This window comes from Bison bison, unplaced genomic scaffold, assembly GCF_000754665.1.
Source record: "Bison bison bison isolate TAMUID 2011002044 unplaced genomic scaffold, Bison_UMD1.0 scf7180017846569, whole genome shotgun sequence".
Classification (NCBI taxonomy): Eukaryota; Metazoa; Chordata; class Mammalia; order Artiodactyla; family Bovidae; genus Bison; species Bison bison.
Window position 1 is genome coordinate 139,898 of NW_011477142.1, and position 19,870 is coordinate 159,767.

Genomic DNA, 19,870 nt, shown 5'->3' on the forward strand with positions numbered 1-19,870 from the left:
CATAACTTTCCTTCCAAGGAGTAAGCATCTTTTAATTTCATGGCTGCAATCACCATCTGCAGTGATTTTGGAGCCCAAAAAAATAAAGTCTGACACTGTTTCCACTGTTTCCCCATCTATTTCCCATGAAGTGATGGGTCGAGATGCCATGATCTTGGTTTTCTGAATGTTGTGCATTAAGCCAACTTTTTCACTCTCCTCTTTCACTTTCATCAAGAGGCTTTTGAGTTCCTCTTCACTTTCTGCCATAACGTGGTGTCATCTGCATATCTGAGATTATTGATATTTCTCCCGGCAATCTTGATTCCAGCTTGTGCTGCTTCCAGCCCAGCGTTTCTCATGATGTACGCTGCACAGAAGTTAAATAAGCAGGGTGACAATATACAGCCTTGGCGCACTCCTTTTCCTATTTGGAACCAGTCTGTTGTTCTGTGTCCTGTTCTAACTGTTGCTTCCTGACCTCCATATAGGTTTCTCAAGAGGCAGGTCAAGTGGTCTGGTATTCCCGTCTCTTTCAGAATTTTCTACAGTTTATTGTGATCCACACAGTCAAAGGATTTGGCATAGTCAATAAAGCAGAAATAAGATGTTTTTCTGGAACTCTTTTGCTTTTCCCATGATCCAGCAGATGTTGGCAATTTGATCTCTGGTTCCTCTGCCTTTTCTAAAACCAGCTTGAACATCTGGAAGTTCATGGTTCACATATTGCTGAAGCCTAGCTTGGAGAATTTTGAGCATTACCTTACTAGCGTGTGAGATGAATGCAACTGTGCGGTAGTTTGAGCATTCTTTGACATTGCCTTTCTTTGGGATTGGAATGAAAACTGACCTTTTCCAGCATAGAGAAATCTATATACCTCAACATAATAAAAGCTATATATAAAGGACAACTCCACAGTTAACATGATAGCTTTTCCTCTAAGATCAAGAACATGACAAGTATGTCCACTTTTACTACTTTTAGTCACCACAGTATTAGAAGTCTGCCAGAATAATTTTGCAAGAACAAGGAAATAAAAGGCATCTAAATCAAAAAGGAAGGAATTAAACCATCTCTGTTGGCATCCATCGCATTTCTATATACTAACAATGAACTATTCAAAAAGAAATTATGAAAACAATGCTAATTATAATACCACCAAAAAGAGTAAAATACTTTGGAATAAATTTAGCCAAGGAGGTGAAAGATCTATACTGCAAACTATATGACTTTGATGAAAGAAATTGAAAGTTACACAAATAACTGGAAAGATATCTTGGATTTACAGATTGGAAGAATTAATATTGTTAAAATGCCCACACTGCCCAAAGTGATCTACAAATTCAAAGCAATCCCTGTCAGGATTTCGATGACACTTTTCACAGAAATAGAACAAACAATCCTAAAATTTATGTGGAACTTCAAAAGGTCCTGATTTGCCAACACAATCTTGAGGAAAAATTCAAAGCTGGCAGGATCATGCTTCCTGTTTCCAAACTATATTACAAAACTATAGTCATCAAACAGTATGGTACATACATAAAAACAGACATACTGAATTATGAAAAAAATAGAGCCCAGAAATAAAGCCACATATATGTGGTCAACTAGCATTTGAAATGGGCACCAAGAACACACATGGGTAAAGGATACTCTCTTTAATAAATGGTGTTGGGGAAACTGCATGTCAATATGGGAAAAAAAATGACTCTGGATCCTGATCTTACACAATACACAAAAATGTACTCAAACTGGATTAAAGACTTAAAAATAAGACCTGAATGCATAAAACCACAAGAAATTATAGAGGAAAAGCTACTTGACATTGGTCTTAGTAATCATTTTTTAATATCATTTTACGGTACCAAAGTATAGACAACAAAAGCAGAACTAAGCAAGAGCTAAAAAGCTAAACCAGCATACTACAGTCCATGGGGCTGCAGAGTCAGACACGACTTAGTGACTGAACAAAAAACTAAAGAGTTTCTCTACAGCAAAGCAAACAACAAGACTAAAAGGTTAACAGGAGAACATATTTGCAAACCATATACAGGAACTCAATAGCAAAGAATCTGAGTAGACATTTTTGTAAACAAGATATACAGGTGACCAATATGCATATGAAGAGGCTTTTAACATCACTAATCACTGGAGAAATGCAAATTCAAAACCACAATGAGAGACGATGTTGGTGAGGATGTAGAGAAACCAAAACCCTCATGCTTTGAGGGTGAAACATAAAATGGTACAGCTGCTATGGAAAATAGAATGGCAGTTCCTCAAAAAATTAGAAAAGATCTTGATGCTGGGAAAGATTGAAGGCAGGAGGAGAAGGGGATGACAGAGGATAACTGACTTGGACATGAGTTTGACCAAGCCCCAGGAGTTGGTGATGGATCAGGGAAACTTGGCGTGCTGCAGTCTATGGGGTCACCAAGGATCAGACACAACTGAACAAATGAACTAAACTGATATTCCATGTGATTCCCCTAATTCCACTTCTGGGTAAATACCCCAAAGAACTGAAAACAGACTCAAACAGATATTTATATACTAATGTTCATAGCAGCATTATTCACAAGAGCCTACTGATATTGAAGCTGAAACTCCAATACTGTGGCCACCTGATGTGAAGATCTGACTCATTTGAAAAGACCCTGATGCTGGGAAAGATTGAAGGTGAGAGGAAAAGGAGCAACAGAGGATGAGATGGTTGGATGGCATCACCAACTCAATGGAGATGAGTTTGAGTAGACTCCGGGAGTTGGTGATGGACAGACAGGCCTGGTGTGCTGCAGTCCATGGGGTCGCAGAGAGTCAGACACGACTGAGAAACTGAACTGAACTGAAAGATGGAAACAATCCAAATGTCCATCAATAAATGAATGGATAAACAAAATGTAGTATATAAATACAATGGAATACTAGTCAACCTTTAAAATAAGGAAATTCCAATACAATTCATGCTACAACATGGATGACCACTGAAGAGTAATGTCGTCATTAAGTCTTGTATCATTCCACTTACATTGGGTACTTAGAACAGTCAAATTCTGAGACAGAAAGTAAACAGTGCTTATTGGGGGCTGGGTAGAAGGGAAAATGGGAGAGTTGGTGAATGGGTACAGAGCTGCAGTATGGCATGATGAGAAAGTTCTGGAGATGGATAGTAGCAATAGTTGTAAAACAATGTGAATGTACTTAACGCCACTGAGTTGTACACTTAAAATTCAGATCTCACCCATATCTCTCTGAATCAAATTCTCAGGGCTGAGGAAGATAAGAGTCCAACCCTTGACACCTATAGTGGTGATTCTGACAGAAAGAATCAAGAATCACTAATCAACATAATGTAAAAGATGCAGGTCTAAAACTCTGCATCCAAATTTAACCAACTGTTTAACAAAGTCCAAAATCTTGCTACATAATTAGAAAACATATTTTGAAATTACCTGGTCCAAGCAAGTCCCTATTTTCAGGAGAGAAGAATCACTTCTACAACAATATGTACAGGTGTTCACCAGGGTCTGCATAATTGCCTTCAGTGATATGACATTCATATCTTTGTGAAAGTGTGAACTTTTTCTTTGTTTTAAAACTTCAATTGTTTGTGTTATATTAAGCCTAAATCAGCTTTATTGTTTGTCATACTTATTAGACTAATTCTGCCCACTAAAGAAACATAAAATACTATGTGATTAGACTAGTTTGTGAATTTTTTATTTTTAAACATCAATTAAAATGACAGCTGGTCAACCCTTGCCAAGTTCCATATATCTATTTCCCTCAATTCTTCATCGCGGGACTTGTTTTCTAGCTCTGCCCTACTTCAGCTGTCTTCTACCAGATACACTTTCACTTGTCCATTATGTGAATATCTCAAGTCCAGTTTTTCTAAAGACCCTAGTGCACAGGTCCCCAGCCTTTGGGATCTAATGCCTGATGCACTGTGGTGGAGCTGATGTAATAATAGAAATGCAGTGCACAATAAATGTAACGCACTTGGATCATCTCAAAACCACCCCCACTCCCCCAGCCATGGAAAAAACTGTGTTCCATGAAACCAGTCCCTGGTACCAGGAAGGTTAGGGACCGTTGTCCTGGTGCCTTCCATGCATTAGGAAGTCTGCAAAAAGAAACAGAGTATTTATATATGAGTTTTATTTAACTTCCCTCAATAACTTAAGCAATTAATCCTTCAAATAAACATTTAAAATTCTTCATTCTATGAAGAACCACCTTAGCTTTCTCAATGAACAATTATAGGTATTCTACCCATACCTCCTGTCATGACTAGGTGACAACAAAACCTCTTACAAAGTCAATAGTATCATTTTGAGATTTGAATACAGCCAATTACAAGAATTTTTTCCCTCACGTGTCACTTCTAAATCAAACAATATTTTTTGTTGTTGTCATGTCAGACTCTTTGCGACCCCATGGACTGCAGAATGCCAGGCTTCCCTGTCTTTCACCATCTCCTGAAGTTTGCTCAAAATGGTATTTCAAGACACAAATAAAAAATTAAATTAAATGTACTTTATTCTATCTACCAATTATAATATTTACAAACGTCAGTGGTTTATGAACCAATAAATTCGAGTAAAATCCCCCAGAATTAAAACCAAGATTAGGTTCTTTTGAACACACCAGAGATTAATAACTAGCTTTGAAATCTTTCAGATAAACTAGAATTTATTCTACTTTTAAATATTAAAATAATACTTAATTAGCTACAAAATATATATATTTTAGAAATAATATTGTATTTTAAAGATTAGCATTATCATTTACTAAGAAATTCTTATAAAGAATATTATATAATTGGATAAGTATTAATGGTACTCCTATGCTTTCCTAAACTACAAAATTTTGAACCTATATTACTGTATATTTGAAAATTATGCACATCCCAAGACTTTTAGAAAAGCAAACACTTACAGGAATAAAGAATTCATATTTAAACATTTTATAATGATAGATTTAAAAAACATTTTATACATATATTTTATTTACAAACTGGCAAGTAATTAAGCAGAATCCCAAACATCATTTGGCATAACTTATCAAAAGACAGACTTTTGTTTATAATAATAGCTTTTTTTAAGGGTCCAATATTTTCTTCTTTTGAGAAGCAAATGCACACTATGAAAACAGTCAGCATGTCATTGACATAGGAATTATGCAGTTTGTAATATATACTTTAAGTATATTACCAACTTCTTTTGAAATACAAAAATAGTTCAGATTACTTGATGCTTTATAAATTATAACACCTGTAAAATAACCAAAAAATTAAATACTCTAGAATTAGAATCATTTAAGATACAATTAAAAAGGAATATATACATATTCCTTGGTAGTATACACAAACATGTAGTATACATATATATACTTCATGTAGATACATGTGTGCATTTATATGTATGTGTATGCATGCATGCACACACTCTCTCTTTTACACACACACACACACACACACACACACACACACACACAGAGTTTTCTTACCCCTGAACTTATCTCCAGGCCTTTTGGCTGACTTTGTTGTTGCTTTTGATGTCCTGTGAGCAAGCCACCAGCAGTAAGGTTTGGAAAGCTCTGCAGATAAGTCTGTGACCCTGAGAAATTTCCTTCTGCCATTCCCACCAATGCTGGCTGTTTCTCCTGAGTGCTCCCATGCCCTGGTCCAGCTTGTCCAGCAATGTGCTGATTTGGAAGGAATGGTAACATGCCCATGCCAGTTGTTATAGTTGTTTGAGTTGGAATCAAATTAGGTGCTGCTGTGAATCATAAATGCAAAAAATTTTGGTTAGATGAGGCTTATTCACAATAGTCCTTTTGATTTTGTCAAGTTGTGCGCAAAATGTGCAGAAACCTATTTTTTAATCTATTAGAAAACAGTTAAATTTAAAATGTGAGGTTAAAGGTTGTAGATTAGCAGCATCTTGTATGGAAAAACAAAAACCTCTAATAGTAATCACACTTTTCCTATTTCAGTAATTTTCAGTATAATCTCAAGGATACTATACTCTTTCATTCCAAGTTTTAATTGCACACTTTAGAAGTTAACAGCATGTACATTTTTGCATTTAAGTTATATCAGTGCCTTTAAAAAAAAAATGCCCACTGTAATTTGCCAGCTTCTATGTTTGAAGGGAATAATTAAATAAGCCTTCAGTTTAAAAAAATTCCCTGACAGTCAAAAATTATTAAAGTTACATTAATCCAATAATTATATTTAGTCAGCTGACTTGTACCAACTCATGAGTCAAATACACTGTCTCCTCCCAGCTCCTGAGTTCAACATCTTTGCATGGGTAACCTGAAATCAGCCTTGGTTGGACTGTTTACAAACAAAAGTCCACAAACACTACAAATCAAGATTTCTTTTTTAACTCAGAGAGTTGGTTTTTAAACATCAGCACACCACTGGTTTAAAAAACATCAATATTTGTGAATGGATAAGCACCAAATGAAAGTTTAATACATGAAAGTTTTACATTTTTATTTACAGGGATTAACAAGAAATTCTGAAAGGAATAGAAGTTTTAATAGGAAAATTCTGAATCATTCCATTTTTAAAAAATCTATAGGTCAAAGCTAAACGAAAAGAACTAGTTTTGATAACTATTGTAATTAAATCAAAGTTAGACTTTAAAAATTCTCTAAACAAATTTCTTAATTTTAGTACTTATTATTTGTAGATAGATTCTTAGTTCTATTTTTGAGCAATATATTTACTTGGACACTTCTAATTTTCAGTGTTCTTAAAGCAACAATGCTGAAGCAATTGGCTAGTTATTTAACCCAATATAAATAACAAATATCTGCATAAGCTTTTAAGCATACAAAATTTAATTTTTAGGACTCATCACACCATAAAAATTTCTGTAAATTTCTGTAAAAAAATTTCTGTAAAAAAATACCTGTCTGTATACTGGTTTAACTTTTGCCCAATTTCAATAGTCTGAATTGATCATTTAACTATTTCACTTGGCTTCATGTACAAGAGGTTCAACATGCTACCCATATTTAACTGACTTAAAAAAAAAATCACTCGTGACGGCTTTTCTCTTTTTTCCCCCTCAGCATCCTTACTTTGAACAAATTTGAAACTTCCAACTGAAAATGCCTTTCAAAATCACACTCAAGTAAGAAGTCTTGGTATACTACCATGGTGTTATTCTAAAAAGAAAAATAATTGTTCTGTTTAAATTTGTCATATTTTAGAAGTACATAGTACATCATTTTTTTCTGCTACTATGTTGGAGTTCACATTTTAAAAGTTATACAAACAATGAAACTTTAACTTTACAATTACCAGATATTTCTTAATAATTAAACTTTAAATTTATAATTACCAGATATTTCTTAATAAAAGCTAACAGTTTCTTCATCCAGGCAAAAGTTAAATGGATCACTCTGCAATGTGCTGTCAGCCCAGTGGGCAGCATGTCAGTCTCAATGCATTTATGTCTTTGCCTCATGCTTCTATGAATCATCATCAAATATTAACGCATATCCAACAGAGAAAGTCTTATCTTGGCATAGAAGCAACTCCATCAATACATAACTTATCAATAGTACTCTAATGTTAAAAATAGAAAAGCCCAGAGGGCTCTTGAAACTTTAAATGATTAAAAAAACTCAAATCTGACCTTCCTGTAAATACAAGTAGAATACAGGTACACTATCTTTAAATCTCAAATCTGACTGTTTACTGACGTCTCAGCAAATACACATCATTTACTTTTATGTACTTCTCCAAGATGGCCCAGCTCTGTTTTCAATGGAAGCGGTGACCCTATCCCTACGGCAGTCTGAAGTACCATAGCTGGGGGTTCTCCAAGTAAGCCCGGTTTCTGCAAAAGAAAAAAGAATTTTGCTCGTGGCAGCAAGATATAACCTAATAAAAAAACTGTACATGTGAAAATTCATAAACCACCTGAGCAACAGCATGACTACAGAAAAGGGGTGAACTCATTTCAAAACAAAAAATTCCATACTTACATTATTAGTATATATATTCTCAAACTTCATTAGCTGTTGCTGAGCCAGTGGTACATGAGAAAGATTCTGAAGAAATAAATTAGAAGTATTACCCATAAGTGAGCTCTGTGAAAATGACAAAACATTAAGTTAGCTTAATTTTGAAGAGGTAATTGTTGTGTAAGCCAATTCATTTTAAAGTTGAATTCCCCCATTGATCTGAGCACCAGCAACAGCTTCTTATCCTACTTTCCAATTACAGGCAACACTAATTAATTCTTTCAGTAACATACCAGATGTGACCATGCAGTCATGAAACTAATTCCACATTTCTTCCTTCTTTTCTTTCATCCTTTCTCCCTTTTCCTCACTCCCTTCTGGCTTTGATATTAGTATCTTTCAATCATTTACTTGCTCATTTTATTCATTCAGCAAAAATTTATTGAGCACTTCTATATGCCAGGCACTGTGATACATAGAGAGGAAAACAATATGATCTGCCCTCATGGATCTTACAGTCCCCTGAGGAAGGGAGACATTAATTATAAAAATATACAATTAATAATGGCAATGAGTGTATGAAGGAAAAATACAAGGAGTGATGAGAACAAAGAGTAGTGGAACTTGATTTAGACTGATAAATTCAAGGAAGGTTTCCCTGAGTAACTAACTCATGCACAGAGATCTGAAGGCTGCAGAGAAATAACTAGGTGAAGTCTGGGGAAATGAGGTGGTGCTGGGATGGGAAAGATTTCAAGCAGGAGGAACAGCAGGAGCAAAGACCTAAGGAGAAGAGAAGAAAGTCCTTCAAGGACCAAAAGCAGTTCACTATAGCTGGGACAGGGACACCTAAGGTGTATGAGAGGCAGGGGAAGCCAGTTTGGACAGGCCCTCAAGGCCATATTAAGCAGTTTGGTCTTTGTGTTACTCGCTCAGTCGTGTCTGACTCTTTGCGACCCCACGGACTGTAGTCCACCAGGCTTCCCTGTCCATGGGATTCTCCAGGCAAGAATACTGGAGTAGTTTGCCTTGCCCTTCTACAGGGGATCTTCCAGACCCAGGGATTGAACCTAGGTCTTCTGCATTACAGGTGGATTCTTTACCATCTGAGCCACCAAGAAAGACTTCTTTCAGTCTTTATTTTAAACATTTGGTCTTTAAAGTAAAATGAGTATTGTCAAACTCTGGACTCTTCTCCCATATCACTTTAAACCTTACTGTAATTAACTGGTTGTTTTCTCTATATGCGACCCCATGGACTGTGAATATTTTGTACAATGCTATAGCATGAATGGCTAACAGAGTGTCTAGTACATGTTGAGTAAATGAATGAGTAATGCATAAGGTCCTATGTTAGATTCTAAGAATGAAAAATACATAATAGGCCTTTCCCTTAAAAAGTTGGGTTTAGCCACCATATGATTTAACAATCCAGATCACTCCTAGACATATACCCTGAGGAAACCAAAACTGAAAAAGACACATGTATCCCAGTGTTGACTGCAGCACTATTTATAATAACTAGAACATGGATGCAACCTAGATGTCCATTGACAGATGAATACATAAAGAAACTGTGCTACATATATATATATATAAATATATAAAAATATAAATGGGATACTGCTCAGCCATAAAAAGGAACAACTTTGAGTCAGTTCTGATGAGGTGGACAAACCTAGAGCCTATTATACAGAGTGAACTAAGTCAGAAACAGAAATATAAATATTGTATACTGATGTCTAAATATGGAATCTAAAAAGATGGTATTGATGAATTTATTTGGAGGGCAGCAATGGAGAAACAGATATAGAGAACAGACCTAGGGACCCGGGTGGGAGGGGAGGAGGGAGAGGGTAAGATGTATGGAGAGAGTAACATGGAAACTTACAATACCATTCGTAAAATAGATAACCAATGGGAATTTGCTGTATGACTCAGGGAACTCAAACAGGGGATCTGTGACAACCTAGAGGGTGGGATGGGGAGGCAGAAGGGAGGGAGGTTCAGGAGGGAGGGGACATAGGTGTACCTATGGCTGATTCCTGTTAACATATGACAGAAAACCACAAAATTCTGTAAAGCAATTATCCTTCAATTAAAAAAATAAATTTAAAAAAAGTTGGGTTTAGGAACAGACATTCATTTACTCAACCTACAACAACCATCTATTTCATACTAATATTAGGTTTGATTTGTAATTATGCTTCTATATGGATATAGCCTTAAATAGCACCTGAAATTAGTAGGTAATATTTATCTCCAATATTACGGATATTTATGTACACAAACATATTTAAAATACTTATCTGAAAAAGGTAAGAAAGATATTTTTCACTCATATATAAATTATCTTTATAACACTGATTTTTAAAATTAATTTCTTTATTTTAATTGGAGGCTAATTACTTTACAATATTGTAGTGGTTTTTGCCATACGTTGATATGAATCAGCCATGGGTGCACATGTGTTCCCCATCCTGAACCCTGCTGCCCCTTCCCTCCTCATCCCATCCTTCAGGCTCATCCCAGTGCACCAGCCCTGAGCACCCTGTCTCATGCATAACACTGATTAAGTTTTAAGAATAGAGCTATTGTTCATTTATTTTTCTTTCTGTAAGTTTTTGGGTCAAAACCATATCAGACTTGCTTTGAGCTACTGGTTTATTTCTAGAAAAATAAACCACAAAATATACCTCTTTACTTCTTAATGTCCTACAAATAGGACTCAATAAATATATAAGCGATGCTGCTTTGATTACCTCATTGAGTTCTGTTTTTATGTAGGTACATTTATTACTAAGAACTTTATTTAAAAACAAAATACTCATTTAATTCCTTGAGAACTTTAAGTGTTAAGAACAAACAAAATATTCATTCCAAATTTTTTATGTTTCAATTCAATGCTATTTATATACCTGATGTGCTTTATTCAAGGGTAAAAATGCAGGGGAGATGGATGGATTCATCAGATGTGGCAAGCTGTGAGGTGTTCCAAGAACTGCTTTAAGAAAATAAAAGCAAAAATTTATCTTTATGATATACATATATGGAATTAAAAATAAACTCCAAAAAGGGTAGATGAATATTACTTAACACACTCAACATATTCACTGGACGTTCAATGATATACTAATCTTGCCACTGTACAAAAAGTGACAGGTTTCTTTCCTTGTCATTCAACCCTAGAATTGAAAATTCCAATACCTTCTGTCTCAACAGCAAAACACCAAACCTAGTCTTTCTCTTTAGCACTTAGTGCAAGCAAACTAATGATATCTTTTAATAAACAGAATACTAATTAAACCCATGTTATCTGCTCAGTGTTTCTGTCAGTTTTTTTGAGTATTTTGGCAGAGGGTCAGGATGGGAAGGGAAGGAAAATATACAATCCTGTTGTTAAAGCTTATAATCCAATTGAGGAGAGAACACATTATATTAATAGGTACAGTTAAACAACACTTCATAACAAAAAAGAAACAATACTGTACATAGTTGACAAATAAATGATAAGCATGCTTTTTATCAAGATTGTCTAAGAGTACAAAGACCAGAGTACGTATCAGAAGAGACATGTTAAGAATAGACAATATACAGACAAAAAGACTCATGAGATAAAAAATATATGAAGCAATTTCATCTAATTATTAGATGTAAGTAATCATAATATACAATTAATTAGAATTACAGAAGGTCAAGCTTAGAAAGTACTTCAAAAAGCATGTAATCCAATGATGAAACATATTTGAAATTTATATATAATATCACTACAAATTCACTCTATGATTTAAAAACTTTGTTTCAAATTTTTGTTTCTTATTGAGGCAGATCATTACATCTTTGGAAAACTGACCATTAGAAAGTACTTTCTTTGGAATAAACCAGTTTCCTGATAGGTGATGGGAAAATTAAGATCATCAGAATAAGTTGCTAATGAAGGAAAATACTGTTTATTAGAAAAGAGGGATAATGATGGTCATTTCATAAATAGAAAGAGATCAAGGGGATCAACAATCATGTCTGTGCACCTAACAAAGCTTCAAAATATATAAAGCAACAATTTCTAAAACTGAAAGGAAAAGGAGACAAATCCACAGTTATGATAAGAGGTTTCAATACCTCCTCCCCTCATTTTCCAGTCACTGCATTTTGTTAAAAAACATTAAAAATTTTTTCACAGCTTTTAGTGAATATAGTATTTCCCAATTTAAAACAGTAACAACTAGAATTAAAATGTTCTGAAAATGTTCACAGTCTCACATCTAGCTGCCTTTACCCTTAGACCTTGGCTAGGTCTCCCATTCAGCCTCTTCTCCCCTCAATAATTGATAGCATGCTGTTGCTCTTTAGTTGTTCAATCATGTCAAACTCTTCAACCCCATGAACTGTAGCCCACCAGGCTCCTCTATCCATGGGATTTCCCAGGCAAAATACTGGAGTGGGTTGCCATTTCCTTCTCCAGGAGATCTTCCCGACCCAGGAATCAAGCCTGGGTAGGGTTTGACCTGTCCATGGGGTCGCAAAGAGTCAGACAAAACTGAGCAACTGAGTGTGCATAATTCATCATGATAACAGACCAAAAATAAAAAAGCCACACTGCTGATATCAACAAATGGAGAAAAGCAGTAGATAAATTCCAAAAATTATTATGACAAAATTTCTCAGCAATATAGGAATAAGTTCCCATCTTGGAAAAAAAATCTGTAAATTAAAAAACATAGCTAAGATAATGTTTAATAATAAAAGAATGAATGCTTTCTCTGTAAGGTCAGGAAGAAGGCAAGGATGTCCACTCTCAAAAGTTCAATGCAGAAATTTTCCTGAGATTTCTATCTACTGCAGTAAAGCAAGAAAAATAAAAGGTATACATACTGTAAAGGAAGAAGTAAAACTTCTTGTAGATGACACGATAGTCTATACAGAAAATCCTAAGGGCAAAATCTACTAGAGATAAAAAGCAAGTCTGCATGATACAAGATAAATATACAAAATCAGCTGTACTTGTATATGCTAGCAACAAGCAACAGGAAACCAAAATTTAGAAAGTAAAACTATTTAAAATAGTATCAAGAATGTATAAAGAATGCAGCAACAAAAAGAAATACAATTCTGTTTAAAAACAGGCAAAGAACTCGATTAAGCGTTTCTCCAAAGATGACATAAAAACAGACAATAAGCACAAGAAAAGATGCTCAACATAGTCACTAGGAAAACTCAGATCAAAACTATGATGAGTTGCCAGTTTATTCCTATTTGGATGGCTAAAATAATAAGAGCAGAAAGTAACAAGAGTCTATGAAGATATGGAGAAATTGGAACCCTCGTACACTGCTTTGGAAGTGTAAAATGGTGCAGCCACTGTGGAGACAGCTTGCAGGTACTCAACAAGTTAAACAGAGAGTAAGCACATGATCCACCACGTCTGGCTCTAAGTATATAACCTCAAAAGAACTAAAAACAGATGTTCAAATGCTTGTACATGAGCATTCATAGACAACACTCTTCATAATAGTCAAAAGGTGAAAACAACTCAAACTGTCCATCAAGGATGAATGAATAAACAAACTGTGACATATGCACACAATGGAGTATCATTCAGCCACAAAAGGAATGAAGAACTCATACATATATTACAGCACTCAGAAACACCATGCTAAGTGAAAGAAGCCAGACACACAGTGACTTCCGTTTATATGAAACATCCAGAATAAACAAAAGACAGAAAGCAGATGGGCTGTTGCCAGGACCTAGGCAGAGGGAAAATAGGGCAGTAACTGTTTAATGGGTACAGATTTTATTTTGAGGTCATGAAAACGTTTCTAAAGTTAAGCAGAGTTTGTGATTACAAAACACTGTGAATGTACCAAATGTCACTGAACTATTGACTTTAAAATGATCAATTTCATGTTATGTGACATCTGCCTCAAAATTACAATAAAAAATAGTATCAAGGAATATGAAACGCTAAGGATAAATCTGAAAAAATGTGTGTCAGATTTACACCCTGAAAACTACAAAACATTGTTGATAAAAGAAGACCTAAATAAACGGAGAGATATATTTATGGCAAATTGTTGTCAATTCTGTACAAATCAGCATACAGATTCAACACAATTCCAAATTCCCAGCAGACATTTTTCACAGAAATTGATAGCTGATTCTAAAATTTATATGCACATACAAAGGACCCAGGATGGACAAAACAAATAGAAAAAGAATAGAGTTGGAGCACTTACACTTACTGTTTTCAGGACTTACTATAAAACTATCAAGACAATGCAGTATTGGTATAAATACAGACATTTAGATCAATGGAATAGAATAGGGGGTCCAGAGACAGAGCCCTATGTATACAATCAATTGATTTTTGAAAAAAGTGTCAAGAAATTCAATGAAAAAGGATAATCTTTTTTAACAAATTATGCTAGAACAACTGCAAAAAAAATATTAACCTGGACCTTTACCTCATATTGTAAATAACAATTAACTTGAAATCATTTATAAACCTAAACTTAAGAGGTAAAATTATAAAAGTTCTTGAAGAAAACACAGGAGGACATTTTTGTTATCTCGAATTTGGCAAAGATTTTTTAAACATGACATAAGAAATATGAATTAGAAAATAAAAAAATAATAAACAGGACATTGTCAAAATAAGCAATTTTCTTCTTCAAAAGATATTAAGAAAATATAAGGACAGCCTACAGAGTGGCTGCAAACCCAAATATATCCAATAAAGGAGTTGTATCTAGAATAAAGAACCCTAACAACTTAAGATCAACAGCTGGAGCACGTGTACACCTGTGGCAGATTCATGTTGATGTATGGCAAAACCAATACAATATTGTAAAGTAATTAAATTAAATTAAATTAAATTAAAATAAATAAATTTAAATTTAAAATAAATAAAAAATGTACAAAATATTTCAAAAGATATATTAACTAAGGAGATATTAAGATGATAAATTAGTACATTAAAAGATGTTCAAAACCATTTGTCAAAAGGGATATTCAAATTAAAACCACAATAAGATATAAACCAAACAGAAAGGCTAAAATTAAAGGGTCAGTATGTCAAATGTTGGTGAGGACACTGAGTGAACTACAGCCTTGGACACTGATGGTGAGAATGTAAATTGGGCAGAAAACACATTAGAAAACAGGTGGGGGACTTCCCTGGTGATCCAGTGGTTAAGACTCTACTCCCAATGCAGAGGGCCCAGGTTCTGTCCTGATCAGGGAACTAGGTCCCACGTGCCACAACTAAAGATCCTGCATGCTGCAACAGACTCAAGATCCCCTGTGCCACAGCTAAAACCCAGTGCAGCCAAATAAAGAATAAAAGCAAATGTCCAGAGCAATTTTATCTCTAACGACCCCAAACAGGAAATAACCCAATGGTCAACAAATCAATGAAAGTGCGAATTGTGGAACAGAATACTGCTCAGAGTTAAAAAGGAAAAAAACTACTGATAACATGAAGCAACATGGATGAATCTCAAAATAATAAGCTGAGGGAAAGAAGTCATACAGTACATACTGTTTGACTCCATTTATATACATTTCTAGAAAATACAAACTTTAGTGACAGAAAGCAAATCAGTAGTTTCCTGGGGATGAGGAGAAGGGTGGGTTAAAAACAGGCAAAAGGAAAGTTTTGAAAGTAATGAATATCTTCATTGTTTTGATTATGATGATCGTGGGTCATACAAATGGAAAAGTTTACCAATTTGTACAATTTAAATATGTGCAGATGACTGTGCCTCAATTATACCTCAATAAAGCATGGTGAAAGTGAGAGGAGAGTGAAAAAGGTGGCTTAAAACTGAACATTCAAAAAACTAAGATCATGGCATCTGGTCCCATCACTTCATGGCAAACAGATAGGGAAACAAGGAAACAGCGACATACATTTTTTTCTTGGGCTCCAAAATCACTGCAGATGGTGACTGCAGCCAAGAAGTTAAAAGACACTTGCCCCTTGGAAGAAAAGCTATGACAAACCTAGACAGCAAATTAAAAAGCAGAGACATTACTTTGCCAACAAAGGTCCGTCTAGTTTAAGCTATGGTTTTTTCCAGTAGTCACGTATGGATGTGAGAGTTGGACTATAAAGAAGGCTGAGCGCTGAAGAATTGATGCTTTTGAACTGTGGTGTTGGAGAAGACTCTTGAGAGTTCCTTGGATTGCAAGGAGATACAATCAGTCCATTCTAAAGGAGATCAGTCCTGAATATTCACTGGAAGGACTGATGCTAAAGCTGAAGTTCCAAGACTTTGGCCACCTGATGCGAAGAACTGACTAATCAGAAAAGACGCTGATGCTGGGAAAGATCGAAGGCAGGAGGAGAGGGGAATGACAGAGGACGAGATGGTTGGATGGGATCACTAACTCGATGGACATGAGTTTGATAAGCTCCGAGAGTTGGTGGACAGGGAAGGCTGGCGTGTTGCAGTCCATGGGATCGCAGAGTCGGACATGACTAAGCAACTAAACTGAACTGAAAGCTGCTAAAACTACAATTTAGACTATAAGTTACAATATTTACATTATACTGCATTTTTTTAAGGTAGTTCAAACGTCTGGATTGAAAAGAAAAGATCAGTATGGCTCAAGTAACATAAAGTGGGTGTGGGAGGAAAATCAACCTGATGGTTGTGCACAGATTAGACAGAAAAGAAGGCAGACAAGAAAGGTAGTTAAAAATTTACAGAATAGATCATATATCACCAGGTATGTACAAGTCATGCAACAGAGAGGTAAAGGAAGGAGTTTAATCAGTAAACAATATTTAAGTACTTTTTACTCTAAATAGCAGGTCTGTTCTAGGTGCCTGAGAGGAACAAAACAGATAAATTTTTGCCTTTATGGAGCCTTCTCTGTTCTAGTGGAAGAAAAGGCAATAAACAAGTAAATATGTGTCAGTTACTTGAAAAAAAAATGATACAATGAGCAAGAAGTAACACAAGGGTTTAAATACAAATATATCATATAGGCATACTTCAGAGACATTGAAGATTTGGTTCCAGGTCACTCCAAGAAAGTGATTACCGTAGTAAAGTAAGTCACACAATTTTTTTTTTGTTTCCTGGTACATATAAAAAAGTTATGTTTATGCTACATATCTAAAACAATATATATACACCTCAGTTTTAAAATGCTAACCATCATCTGACAAAGCAGTGTTGCCACAAACCTTCAATTTTTAAAAAAAAAAACACAGTATCTGTGAAGCACAATAAAATAAGGCACACTTGTATATATATGTATTTTACAATATAAGGATAATCTCAGAGAATTATGACCCTTTGTAACTATTTTAGTTTGCTCAGAGGCCTCTGTGAAGAGTTTAGGATATAAGGAATATAGTTAAAATGTAGTAACAAACACAGTAAGGAAAAAACAAATGAAACTTCTTGATTAACAAGATAGTTTGTCTTTCCTGAACACCAACAAACTTTCCACACATTCTCCAGAAGCTTTGCATGTGTTCAAGTAAGGTATTTAACCCTCTTCGCTTCCCATTCTAAATAAAGCAAAAGTTATCAGTAAAATACTGAAATATTCTTCTTAAAACTATAAAAGTAGCACTAAAGTGAAAAAGTATAATCTCATATGGTCATATACCAACCTGAGGAGAAAAGCAGAGGGGGAGAATACATATCCTCAGATACAAAGAAGAGAAAAATTAATTTGGGGGAGAAGTTACTAAAGATAGCCCAGGTGTGAACTATTACTTTCGAATAGACCCACAAGTGTAATATACTTCTTTAAACACTGATACAATCTTGGACTGTATTAATAGAAATATAATGATGATAGGACGGAAATCCCACTGCATTTTGTGGTGATTAGAACCCATCGACAGGATAAATTTGTCTGTGTACGCCATTCTGCAAGGCAACCAAGATAACATATTAGGAGAGGAAAACTTACTGGGGGCTCTGGAGAGCATATCCTATGACCCGTTGTGGAAAGTCAAGTACGGAACTATAGTTTATGAAGATGTAGAAGAGGTGTATAAAGCAAACTACACTCAGTATTTTGTAATAACCTAAGGGAAAAGAATCTGAAAGAAGGAGATGCACATGCATAACTGAATCGCTTTGCTGTATACCTGAAACTACCACAGCAATGTAAATCAACTATGCTTGAATAAAAAAGTAAAATTAAAATAAATAAAATGGTTCTAAAAAGAGACTATTTATATTTTCATCTTAAAATATAAAAATATTTAGTTTTATCAATTCTTAATATATGGGTTGACAAAGGTGCGTTTATGTAATTGACACATGTGATACGTAAACTGTATATACTGGGGTTCCACTAAAAATATACTTCACTGATAGAATGCATAGACAAAAAATAAACAAAAGGACACCACTGGTCTGCAGAACAGAAAACAAAGAGAATCAAAGATGACTACAGTTTCATGATAGTTATCTCCAAACATCAGAAGGCTATTCTTACGGAAGAAGGATAGATTTATTCTATGTTTCTTCATAGGAAGAACTAGAATAAGCAGCTAAAAGTGATAGAAATTACCATCTAATATAAGAAAAAACCTAGTAATTAAATTTGTCAAACCAGGGAATAGTTGCCTTGCAAATAATGAGCTGCTTGTGCTTTGAGTAGTCAAGACATACAAAGGATATCTCTATGCCATTAAAATTGCAGGAAGTTAAAGCTTTATCTTTAAAGTCTCATTTAACTCAGATGACCATTTTATCTACTACAGTGGGCAAGAATCCCTTAGAAGAAATAGAGTAGCCATCACAGTCAACAAAAGTGTTCAAAAGGCAGTACTTGGATGCAATCTCAAAAACAACAGAATGATCTGTTCGTTTTCAAGGCAAACCATTCAATATCACAGTAATCCAAGTTTACGCCCCAAAAAGTAATGCTGAAGAAGCTGAAGTTTAATGGTTTTATAAAAACCTACATGACTTCTAGAACTAATACCCCAAAAAGATGTCATTTTCATTACAGGGGACTGCAATGCAAAAGTAGGAAGTAAAGAAACACCTGGAGTAACAGGCCAATTTGGCCTTGGAGTACAGAATGAAGCAGGGCAAAGGCTAACAGAGTTTTGCCAAGAGAACGCACTGGTCATAGCAAACACCATCTTCCAACAACACAAGGACTCTACACATGGACATCACCAGATGGTCAATACCGAAGTCAGATTGATTATATTCTTTGCAGTCACAGATGGAGAAGCTCTATACAGTCAGCAAAAACAAGACTGTGAGCTGACTATGGCTCAGATCATGAACCCCTTATTGCCAAATTCAGACTTCAATTGAAGAAAGCAGGGAAAACCACTAGACCATTCAGGTATGACCTAAATCAAATCCCTTACAATTATACAGTGGAAGTGAGAAACAGATTCAAGGGATTAGATCTGATAGACAGAGTGCCTGATGAACTATGGACAAAGGTTCGTGCCATTGTACAGGAGACAGGTATCAAGACTATATCAAGAAAAAGAAATGAAAAAAGGCAAAATGGTTGTCCAAGGAGGCCTTACAAACAGCTGGGAAAAGAAGAGAAGTGAAAGTCAAAGGAGAAAAGGAAAGATATACCCATTTGATAGCAAGGAGAGAAAAGAAAGCCTTCCTCAATGATCAACGCAAAGAAATAGAGGAAAACAACAGAATGGGAAAGACTACAGATCTCAAGAAAATTTGAGACACCAAGGGAACGTTTCATGCAAAGATGGGCACAATAAAGGACAGAAATGGTATGGACCTAACAGAAGCAGAAGATATTAAGAAGAGGGGGCAAGAATACACAGAATTATACAAAAAAGATCTTCACGACCCAGATAATTACGATGGTGTGATCACTCACCTAGAGCCAGACATCCTGGAATGTGAAGTCAAGTGGGCTTTAGGA

General features: G+C 35.1%; 1 protein-coding gene across 1 annotated transcript in view; it reads right to left on the minus strand.

Annotated features, from left to right (window-relative positions):
- Positions 1-19,870, minus strand: part of RAVER2 (ribonucleoprotein, PTB-binding 2) — a 139,574-nt gene that overhangs the window by 53,631 nt on the left and 66,073 nt on the right. Inside the window, exons 8-11 of the mRNA XM_010840220.1 lie at positions 10,891-10,976; positions 7,994-8,059; positions 7,734-7,845; positions 5,492-5,763 (exon numbers count right to left, since the gene is read on the minus strand). Coding sequence (XP_010838522.1) covers positions 5,492-5,763; positions 7,734-7,845; positions 7,994-8,059; positions 10,891-10,976 — 536 coding nt within the window. The remainder of the gene's footprint in view (positions 1-5,491; positions 5,764-7,733; positions 7,846-7,993; positions 8,060-10,890; positions 10,977-19,870) is intronic.